Below are 11,316 nucleotides of genomic sequence, written 5' to 3' on the forward strand. Positions count from 1 at the left end.
TTAAGGACAGGTGCTTCCAGCCCAGTCAACACCTGTCTGTTTTTTTCCCTTACTTTAAAAGCCCACTGAATCTCCTTTCCCACTTGTAGAACCTGTCCTACATGCTTTCACTCTCCAGAACAAATGAGTTGGAATAAAGATGCAGTCTTGCACTAACAATCACGTTAACTATTTATTCTGCTGAGACAAAAGATAAATCAACAACAGCTTTCCAGCTACAGAAGAACTTTTAGTGTCTACTGCCAAAACTGGTTTCTCATCGAGCTTATATTCCACAAAGTGACCATCACCAAAGGTGTTTGTACCTGCAACCAGGTGACTCAAGGCAAAGCGTTGACATAGTATTTGGCACTGTTTGGTGTGTAGGATGTCAAAGAGGAGAAAGATGAAACCAGACACATGATGCTGATAAGAATTTCTTTTTATGTTATTCCAATAAAAAATACATTCATACAGAAATATAACAATCTTGCAAAAAACAATTTCAAATAAAATCTTGTAAAACAAAATTTTTACAAAAATCTTACAAAGAGATTCTTTAGATAACAGGGTGCTTCAAAAACAAAAAAAAAGAAATTTCACTAATAGAAACTTTTCTTCTTAAATTTCAAGCAAAAAAATGTTTTATTTTTTTATTTTTCAGCTTGATTGAGGCTCAGTTATCACCTGAACAAAATGTACTTGCTCATTAAGAAAATTACAGGCATTTGACATATGGCACACAGCCCCACCCCATCCACATAAGTCTGATGGCGTTTCACAATTGAGACAAGCCAGTGCAAGTTTCATATTTTTTTTGTTTGGGGTTGGTTTTTTTGTTTGTTTGTTTTTGCTTTTGTTTACTTTCTTGCTTATACGAACTATGGTTAAGCCTAGAACAATGCAAACAAGGAGTTAAAAACACAACAAAAGCCAACCCTAAATAGAAATCCATTTTTAGAGAAATTTTGTTTGTTTTAGGGAAGAAAAAAAAGTGCATTTTCAGGCAATTGAAACAAAAATTGAAATGAGAATGATTTAAGCCTATGTGTTCCTTAGAACCAGATCACTTGCATATACTTTTTTTAAAATCACTTTTCTACATACATTTCCAGGAAGATATACCAAAATATTAGCATAGTAAGCAAGACTGATAATAAATAGAAAAAGAAACAGTTCACATGTTTCGTTGCATCGACTGTAGTGAGCTGGTTTAAAAAAAAAAATACTGCTTTTGGACAGACCATTTCTATTCTAGGAAAAAACAGTCTTCATTTTAGCTGAACTATGTAAAATTAGAGCTCAACCACCACAACGACTAGCTCACTCAGAGGTCCTCCAGTAAGCTGGAAGGCCAAAACCCGAGTGTACTTCATCTGCATACAGCTAATATTCTTTTAGCATGCCAATATTCGGTTCATATCATTCATAAATGGCCACAGATACGCTATTCCAGACAACCTAATAACTACAAAACACAGTCAGCAGTCGGAGAAGGACTGAATGCCAACAAAGCCTTTAGCATACCATTAAGCTAAAGGTAAAGCTTCTAAAAACGCTAGATTTTAAAAACTGCATCTTTCATTTCTTTGTCTCCTTAATGACCGTATTGCAGGGGGGAGGGAATATTTTGATGGGCTGTGGCATTTTCTAGCTATGTGTTCTATTTTTTTTCCTTTTAAAAAAAATATTTATATATTATCTATATATATACACACATACACAGACTGTACACACAAATATACATACACAATTATTTTTCTTGCCCACTTTTAAAAAAAAAGTAATATAGTTTCTTTCTGTATGACCAACAGATAGCTAGATATATAGATGTGAAACTTGTGCCTTTTAAGCAAATACATCTTTTAATACTTCTGTATCTTTAATATGTATGAAAACTTGACATATTAAGTACAGTTGGGGTGTGTATATACACAGTTGTTGTGCAAGGTCAATATAAAAAAAGTCTCAGGGTGGCAGAACTGGTCAGGTATTCAATTGGCATATGCATTATACTGTAACACAGTCAAATTAGACGTTGAAGTTAAACAAATACTGTACTGACATGAATGACTTTTCTCTATATTTGTCTTTGTGAAGGAGGACCCTGGAAGTAACCTTTTTTTCCCCTCATATTATACATTTGATACAGTACAATGCCAGGTGAAAAAAGAGCCTTAATAAAGCATGCATCACCCATACCCCTGTATAAGACCCCCTACAAGAGAAGGTCACTTGCATAAGGCACCATTATTAAGGTCAACAGTGCATTAACAGCTAGAAAACCAGAAGTTAGTCCTCAAGGCATAAATAAGAGAAAAATTAGCTGCATGAGAAAAATCAGTTTCTAACCAATAGTGGTTTTATCCACCCAACAGAAAAATTATTCATGTTCCACACATTATGTAACATTAGATCAATTGTATTTTAGCTGCTCTTAACTGGAATCAAAACTGCAGTCCTGATTAAAGAATGGAAAAGCATATAGTTCCCCAGAACCATGCAATAACCTTTGTATTATAATGAAAAGTTATAGTTGTGTTACATTTGTAAATACACAGCTTATACAATGGATTACAAACGAGCTCTGTAGCAAGTAAAACAAGCTACTTCACACATTGCACGTTTAATAGCTGCACCAGACACCTAAAGCTCCTCTCACACAGGAATGGGGAGGTCCCCCATCTCCATTCTGGCATCCTGACTCTTTTTACTGCCCCCTTCCCCTCTCTGTTGTCCCTCTAAAAAGGTGCAGATGCCCCTCCCCCCACCCCTTGGAAATGATTGGTGGTTGTCCCATCTCATGAGATATTCCTCACATACAAGACATTCAGACTATTTTTTTCTCTTACAGTTATAAAACAACCACAAGAAAAAAAATGTGCCTCAGCATACAGTCATCAAGAGATCCTCATCGCATACAGTCGCCCAATCATTAACATTCTCAGTGCACATGCTCACGGCAAAGGCTTAGGAGCCACTCAGAAGGTTAGATACCAGCGTATGAGTCCAGGAAACCCCAAACGTCACACACTGCAGTTGCTATGCCGTTTCTTACATGACTTATTAGCCCTCAAAAGACCTTCAAGGAAGTGAGGTCCTGGAGGCAACTGGGTAGGGTGCAAAATGGCATGCTTTGGCTGGAACACGCATCCCTCCGCTCAAGGTTCTTCAACCTTGACGCCTCTTAGCCCGCAGGATTCACCTCTTGACCCATTCAAATGTGTCTCTTCATGTGAAGGGCCAGGTGGTCAGACCTGGAAAAACACCTGCAAGGCAAGAGTAAGGTTGCACATTAGCGCACAGTTGCTGGCACACAAGACGCTACATGCGTGTCTAAGGCCTTGCTCTGCTAGTGGAGGAGGGATTTGGCATTCCAGAAGAGCACTCAAGTTGTCTGTGGGCACCCAGGAGCTCTGCAAATGCATGGTGACACTAGGGACACTCAACACTCATCTGCAACATTCAGGCTACACACCGCTTCCCAAAGATTAGTAAAATGGAAGGGGTTTTTTTCCAGTCTAAATATACAATCCTTTAAAAATACTAGACACAGTTGCATTCCCAAATGATTTCTTCAAAAGTGAAACGCAGCCTAGACTCACTTTCCAACAAGCATTAAAAGGAACTATTTTAAAAGGTGCACTTCAGTCACATACCTGTCACAGTGACTACATTTAAAAGGCTTGGCACCAGTGTGCTTTCTGAAGTGCCTGGTTAATTCATCACTTCTTGCAAAACGCCACTCACACCCTTCCCATGAACATCTGTAAGGCTTTTCCCCTACAAAGAAAGCAAATTACACATTAGTCACAACTTCATTCAAAGAAAGATAGGTGCCATCCCATTCATTTTCAATGTAAACCTCCTCCACCCTCCAAAGACAGCCAATTTTATTTAACCTATCTGAATACTTCAGAACACGTAGACAAAAAAGGTTTGCAAAATCCATCCACATGACTGCTATTTAACTATTTGGCTGCAACAGCACATCAAATAATCTCATTCTTATTAAAAAAAGCATGATAAAACGGGCTCACAGGAAACAAAGAAATCATACCTTCTACCATTCCTGTTCATCCATAATGGCAGCCTTACTCCCAAACAGGTATCATTCACCTCATAAAGGTGATTAAAGATGGCACAGCAAGGCTCCAAAAGGCAATTAGGCTACTGTATTGCATCAAAGTGCTCTGTCACTCACTCAACTGCATAACATGCAACCTCCTTTCTGCTGAGCCACATATTCTTGGAAAAGCCTGCACACCGCTTTGAACACTGCTATTTCAGCATTTAAGAAATACCACTTCCATTCACAGGAACGTTCTCAGCCAGACAGCACCAGGACAGCAGTTCTGCAATATTTCTGGCTGGCAGCTATTTATGTCTGCTCAGCCACCATGGTTTCAGTGGAAGTTGTTCTTTCCTTTTGAAATAACCTTGTTTTATCTGACTTCTGCATGACAATGGGAGCATCCCAGCTTGCTCAGACTTCCCATAAAAGCCACAAAATGCCAAGCTCAGGAGTCAAAATAGGATCTTTTCCTTGAATTTTCTTTCCAGATCTCGGGGGTGGGGTGGGGGTGGGGTGGAAACACAACCATACAGGTCTTTGCACTGGTACACCAAGAACACCAGGCCAATTCCTCATGTTAAGCAATGACTATTAAGCCAAGGTACCGTCCTACATATCTATCTGTCATCATAAAGAAATGTCAAATAATAATGCTCAAACAAGCAAATCAGCACGCTACTTCAAACATAAAATATTTATAAAAAGCCCTGAAGTGTCTATCTTCCTTGCTTTCTTTCCCGAGGACACAGAGGATTCTTATTTTTAGTTCAGGTGCCATAACAAGAAAATGCTGTTGCTCAGTATTTTGAGATGAAATTATAAAGTAAATCATATATTTGAAAGTCTAATTAGGCAGCTATATTAGATGGACTACAACAGACTGTGGCTTTCCAAGATTTTTGCCAATAACAATGGCACACGCAACTGTTAAATTATTTACCACTATGGCTATACTTTATATAATCAAGGCCTTGGTGTGGCTGATTGAACAGACCCAACACAGACGGAACCACAAAACCAAGCTCCTCCAGTATTTAGTGACCTGACCATTTTAGGGGTATGACGTTCCATTTTTTGCAATAAAGTCTCAACTTGTTTTTGCTTTACAAATAAATATCAACAAAGGGCTAGTATCTATTTTGGCTAGACCTTTTCTCCTGAAGACCACACGCCGCTGCAGCTTCCTGACTCTTGCTTATTTTAGATGAGTGGCTCCTATTTGCAATGAGAGCGACCCATCTACCACCAATTGTCTTGGCTTCAACTCGCGTACGAGGAGAATGAGGAAGTGATGTCGTCCATGCTGGTAAGGCTCTGTTACTATTACATCATCTCTCCAAACCTGGGCTCTCACCCAGCGATTGTGTAACCCAGTGACACCACCACCACTGCCAGGGGTATCCCCTGCAGTACTTGCCAACTCTTAATAAGCATATGGTTACTAACCTGTATGAGTGCGCTGATGTGCTTTCAGATGTGAACTTTTGGTGTAAACTTTCCTGCAACCGTTAAAATGACACCGGTGAACACGCCTTCTGCCATCTGGTGAGGTGTCACCATTGGCGGGTGTACCTTTCTCTGCAGTCTTTCCAGTGGTACCGGTACGAATTTTCCCTGGTGAATGCAACTCACTCGGCGTACAATTCCATAGCTGGGAAGAAGGCTCCTTGCTCAGCTCAGGAGACGAAGGGGGAGTAGAAGTGACAGACGAACTCAAGTTTCCTGAACTGGCTAAAACATCGCTTATGGGGTCAGAGGTAAACTTTGTAGTGGGTGAGAGCTCCTCAGAGCTGTCTGAAGATTCACTGCTCACGTCAGAATTCAAACTGTTGGTCTCTAAGTTCTGACTAGTAAGATTGTCCTCTTTTGGGACACACGTGCTCTTCAGTTCAGATTCCTCCTTTTTCTCACGTGCCAGAATAATTTTGGTCCAGAGATCCTCTTGGCTATCAAATTTGATTTCAGATGCAGAAACATAACAGGGCTCACTTTGAAGATACCGTTCAAGCTCCAAACACGTCTAGGTGAAAGAGAAGAAGAAAAAAGAGAAAAGTTACAAGCTTGCTTAAAAATAAACTCAATTGTATTTTACACTTCAAGAAGCAAGTAGAATTGTAGTATGTTTGATTTGAGGTTTCTAGGTTCAAAATAAATTAAAGGCTCCTCCAGCCGTAACTAGGTGATTATTACAATGAAAAGAAATCAGTTTTTGAGACCTGGGCAGAAGTTCAAACACACAGTTGAAGGTGCAAGTCAGCTTTGGTTTCCAAAATAGCTTTCTAATGAGTCAGTCACATTATCATCCCTCTCATCATGAAATCTATGTTTTCAGTAGCCGACGTTGCAAAGGACCATAGAGAACCACAACAAATAATTACACTTTGCTCTTGCACCTCGTCTAATTTCAAGTTGTTTTGTATCTCTGACACATAAACACGAGGCTGAAAGGACCCAACCGAACACAATGTGCTCTGACATGCAGCTAAAACCCAAACTGTGTCAGAAAACAAAGCCACATTTCAGCATGGCTGCAGAGCTGCCATCCGTCTTCTGGGGACATCAATGAAGCAGCAGACATCCTCCCATTTCCTGTGCATGAGAACGCAGCACACTCGACTTTCAAAGAATGTCATTTCCAAGCGTATTGGCAGGCACGCTACATAACTCCCAACCGTTCCCATGCATGTTCAGAGGAACACGAGGAACTTCAACAACAACAGAGAAGAGGGGAGAAAAAAAAAAGTTCCAGAATAGAAATGTCCTATTCTATAGGATGCAAAACGGGAAGTTACTCTGAGGTCCTGCTGGGAGTCCCACAATGAACAAGAACTTTATCTACTGCCCGAGAGAGCAACTGTATGAGTCATCTCTCTCTTTCTTTCACGCAATGCCAAAGGAGACTTCCTTTTAAAACCCTGACCATCTGCCAAGAAAGTACTCTGTTCAAATATACACGCAACAGTGCATGGGCTCCCCTCCCCCCTCCTTCACCCCCCCTGTGCAACTGCATTCCCCTCTGCTCCATGAAACGAAACAAAACAAAAAAACAAAACCATCCCAAATGGGTGAAGCTGCGGGTTTCAATTTCAATACACCCTGCTAGACTTTCTAGCCATTTTCACAGCAGAACAGAAAGAAGGGGAAAAAAGAAAAAAAAAAAACCCAACAAACAAAAAACCCCAAGGATATGAACTGTTATGGCAACAAGCTGATGTTTTGGGATTATTCTTTCCACTATAGGAAACGATCCATCCTGAAGCGTCACACAAAAAATGGACAGACCAAGTTTCCATACCAAACTCTCAGTTATTTTAGCAAGATCATCTCTTCCAAGCCTGGTAGCAAAATCTGATGCCAAATGCCACACATTCCCTTGACAGCCCCTTCCCATCTGTCCAAGAGCGGAGCTGCCATGGGAGCCGCCTCCTCTCTCCCCAAGCACCTCTCAAGTAAACTGGGTCACATGTTCTGGCCAGGCAAGGAGTGTGGGCAAAAACAGGAGGAAAAAAAACCCCAAACCAAACCCACTGCTACACACAATACTTATACGTTTGTCTATAATTAGGTAACCGGTTTGCAATGCGTGTTAAAAACAACAAAAAAAAAACGTTTCGACAAGGACAACACAATAGTGTGTTGATTTTCCATGAAAAGGGTTTAAAAAAAAAACTCAAACAAAACATTTAAGATCTTGTTAAACTTTCATATTCCCGGCTAATTTAAATTCCTCATTAGATAGATTAGTAATGGGGGCCGGAGTTGAAGCTCTCTCCGTGTTTAAATGCCTCTGAAGGCTACTGGGAACCAGGGCTGGCCCCTCGCCAAAACCCCAAATGCCTGAAGGAAACTACTTAGCTCCATTTCAATCGCGTACTATGAAGCTGCCTCTCTGAAAGGGGAAGCGGGGGGAAGGGGAAAGAAAAAAAAAAAAAAAAAGGGCATTGCATACAATTAGGAGGCATGTGAAGATTGTAACATTTTGCATTGCAGCCTTCTGGGAAAGGCTCCTTCGACCTTCCGAAAAGGCAGCAGGTATTTGATCCGGTCCCCGGGCTGGGGAGGGGGGATCCCAGCAGCCCTGGCTCTCCCCTCGGAAACGCCGAAATGCCAGTGAGGAAAAGTAAGGATAGGGGGGAAAGAAGGAAAAAAAAAAAAAGGCCAAACCGAAACCACACACACACACACAAAAAAAAAGGCAACAAAAATATGTCCATTAAAGGAAAGGAGCCTCCGTTCTTCCTCCTTCCCGACCAAAGCAATTAGGAGAAGGGAATCGCTGTCATATGACTGACAACTCACGGACTCTGAAAAGCTCCCTGCGCTGAGAATCAGCTACATCGTATACATTATATACACTGTATATTTATACACATTGTATACATTATATACACCGTCTAGATGCACGCACAGAGATGTGCACATCGGCGCGCGGACGCTCCTGTTGTTTTTTTCCTCGTAGCCAGAAGAAAAACTAAAATAATAATAATAATAATAATAAATAAATAAAAAAAAAAGAAACCCAAAACAACACAGTAACGGGCGAAAAGCAGCCCTCGGCCAAGGCAGGGAGCTCGGATGACAAGACCCAGCTGTGGAGTTTGGACCCGGTACAAGCGCAAAACTTTTGCCAGGACTCGTTGTGGAGCGGGCGGGCAGCGAGGACAGACGGGGATGCGCGGCTCCTCGGATCCACCTCGGGACTCTTCCCACGGAAAAGCCGTCTTATTTCAAACCGAAACACCTGCTTCCAAACATCGCTACGCATTTGTGCTTAATCCTCCCCAAACTCGTTGCTGGCACTTGGGCTTTTTTTTTTTTTTTCCTCCTTTTTTTTTTTTTCCTTTTAATCCGTTCATCCTTTAATACGGCTTAAAAAAAAAAAAAATACCCCGACAACAACAACAACATCGACATCCTCGTTTACCTGTTGCCAATATTCCTCCAGGGACGGCAAGGCTGAGAAGTAACCCGTGTCGTGCACAATCTGGAGTTCCTGGAAGATGCTGCACATTGGGAGAACATCCATGTCTCAAGTTGCAACAACAAAGTCAGTGCCGGTTACCAAAAATACAGATGCCTCCTTTATGTGCGGGGGGCGCTCGGGGGGTGTCAAACCTCTGCTCTCAGTTTCCAAGCCCCCCCCCCACCTTTTCTCCAGAGAAGAAAAAAATAAAAACGATTGTATATATATAGAGATATATATTAATTCCTTGAGAAGCTCGGGAAGGAAGGAAGGAAAAAAAAAAAAAAAAAAAAAAAGACCCAAAGTTTCACGCAAAGTTTAATTGCACAGCAGGGCAGGACGAATCCCGAGGCGGCCGCTCTCCCCTCCCGCGGCCGGCGGCGGACACTTGCGCAGGAGCGGGCTCAATATTTGCAAACACGGCGCCGACTGCGAATGTCACCCCCTGCAAAACTTCCCTATTCAAAGCCCGGCCCGGCCGCGCCGCCGCCCCCGCCCCCCGCGCGCCGCCCCCGCCCCCGCCCCGCGTGATCCCGTGACGCCGCCCGCCGCCGCGGCCCAATCGCCGCCGCCCGCCCCGCGCCCCGCGTGCCGATGATGTCAGAGCCGCCCAATCGCCGCGCGGCGGGCGCCGCGGCTCCTCCTGGCGTGACCGAGCCCGGCCGTGACGGCTCCCGCCATTGGCCCGATTCGAAATTCGGCCCCTCCTGATTGGCGAGGCGGGCGGCGGCTATTTTTAGCAGGGTATATAAAGCCGGGGAAGCGGCCGCTCGCTCGGCAGGCGAGTCGGGGGAGGGGAGGGGCGAGCGCGGCGCTGCGGCCTGCGGGCGCGGGGGGCGCTGCGGGGCCGGTGGGGCCCGAGCCCGGCGTCCCGACTCGGGGGGCCCGGTCTCCGCGGGCCGGTCGCGAGGCTTCACGGCAAAACCCGCGGGTGCCCCGGGCTGCGCTCTCCCTCTGCTTCCTTTGTCCTGCTAGGCACGGCCGAGGCCCCCGTTAACTCTTCCATGGGCGAGAGGGATCTGCTTGGAGGTCTTCCCTCCCGGCGCTGGGGCCGTGGTGTCCCCGCTCCTGGCCCGCACCGCCCAGCGTTGCTCTAAGAAAAGTTCCTTCTGTGGTGCCTGCTTTCACCTAAACACAAATATTTCTTTCTTGGTATCTGAGAACTACCTCGTTTTCTTACTACTAGACCTGTGAATGATACGGATGTCTCAATATAATTTAAGACCATGTAGCTGTTAGCTTTCCAAAGGAGGGTCCAGCACATAGGATAAACACTCCCAATGTGTTTCTTCAATAAAAGGCCCTCTAACTTTCTCCTGTTCCCATTGTAATCTCTACTGTTAATTTTGTATCTGTTGCTAGTTACCTACAGATGGTAACTGAGGTATTTAATGTTTTCCTTTTGCCTGCTGTCTTCTGTGAGCTAGTGATGGCAGGCGTGAAAATGTCAGTCTAAATTTCTGTCCCTTAGCCCCTCAAACTATTAATATGGTGATTCTATAAACAAACAACTGATGTTCATGGCTGGGTTTTCCTCTGCCTATGAAAAAAAACCACCAAAACTCTTGTATCAATTAAAGCATTATTTTATGTTTAGAAAAATGAGCCAATGCTGAAGACTCAAAACATCTTAATCCAGAGAACTAAGCTTGCTTTGTTTAGTCCGTATTTCTTTACTTGGCTTCACATGGCTAAGCACATAAATATGTTTCCAAAATTGTGTTGCAAACAACAGATAGTGCAGGTAGTTTTGTGCCTGCTTGTGGCCAAAGCTCTGAAGAGAAATGCGGAAAGAAACCAAGCCCCCATCTTAAGCAAGTGAATTATATATCTTACTTGAGCCTACTCTTAGTTTGGTAGTATTAAATGTTTTGTGGCCTGAAATGTGGTATGGGCTTGAGTCAAATATAACCTGGTAACGTAACTCTGAATGTCATTAGTGTTTGTTTAGCTGCTCTCCTCCATCTATGGAGAAGATTTTATTTTCAAACGTACGTACAGTGAATACAACTGTCCGCTCTATTTCACACTTTCCCCTTTTTAGCTGTGTTTCATGTAGGAGAGATCTGGGCTTGTAAGAGGCTGAATGAGATTTACTGTGCCCGTGTGGTGCCGGAAGCATAAGGATCTTACTTTGTACGGTTATCTTCAGATGGGCAGTATCTCCCAGTGAGGGACAGTGGAGATAGCAGGTGTGAATTGATGGAGATGCAATATTAAAAAGAAAAAGAAAGATCTTTTTACAATATGCATTTTTAGTTGGCAGGTAAAGTTTGCTGCTCGTCTGTCAGTCTGGGAT

At 43.2% G+C, this 11,316-nt stretch overlaps 1 protein-coding gene across 1 annotated transcript; it reads right to left on the minus strand.

Annotated features, from left to right (window-relative positions):
* Positions 1–403: 403 nt before the first annotated feature.
* On the minus strand, positions 404–9,456 carry KLF6 (KLF transcription factor 6). Its single transcript, XM_069859339.1, has 4 exons — positions 8,979–9,456; positions 5,501–6,074; positions 3,639–3,762; positions 404–3,248 (listed from the first exon to the last, which is right to left on the minus strand). Exons 1-4 carry the CDS (start codon positions 9,078–9,080, stop codon positions 3,197–3,199), a joined length of 852 nt encoding a protein of 283 aa, XP_069715440.1. The 5' UTR covers positions 9,081–9,456; the 3' UTR covers positions 404–3,196.
* Positions 9,457–11,316: the final 1,860 nt, after the last annotated feature.

The sequence above is a fragment of the Phaenicophaeus curvirostris genome, chromosome 6, assembly GCF_032191515.1.
Source record: "Phaenicophaeus curvirostris isolate KB17595 chromosome 6, BPBGC_Pcur_1.0, whole genome shotgun sequence".
NCBI classification, from domain to species: domain Eukaryota; kingdom Metazoa; phylum Chordata; class Aves; order Cuculiformes; family Cuculidae; genus Phaenicophaeus; species Phaenicophaeus curvirostris.

What these genes read in the sequence shown, in the direction of transcription:
- KLF6 (XM_069859339.1), bottom strand. Translation starts at nt 9,080, where the DNA reads ATGGATGTTCTCCCAATGTGCAGCATCTTCCAGGAACTCCAGATTGTG. An exon ending in TGGAGGAATATTGGCAACAG is followed by an intron (nt 6,075 to 8,978) that starts GTAAACGAGGAT and finishes TCTTTCACCTAG; the next exon opens with ACGTGTTTGGAGCTTGAACG. An exon ending in AAATGTAGTCACTGTGACAG is followed by an intron (nt 3,249 to 3,638) that starts GTATGTGACTGA and finishes CTTGCCTTGCAG; the next exon opens with GTGTTTTTCCAGGTCTGACC.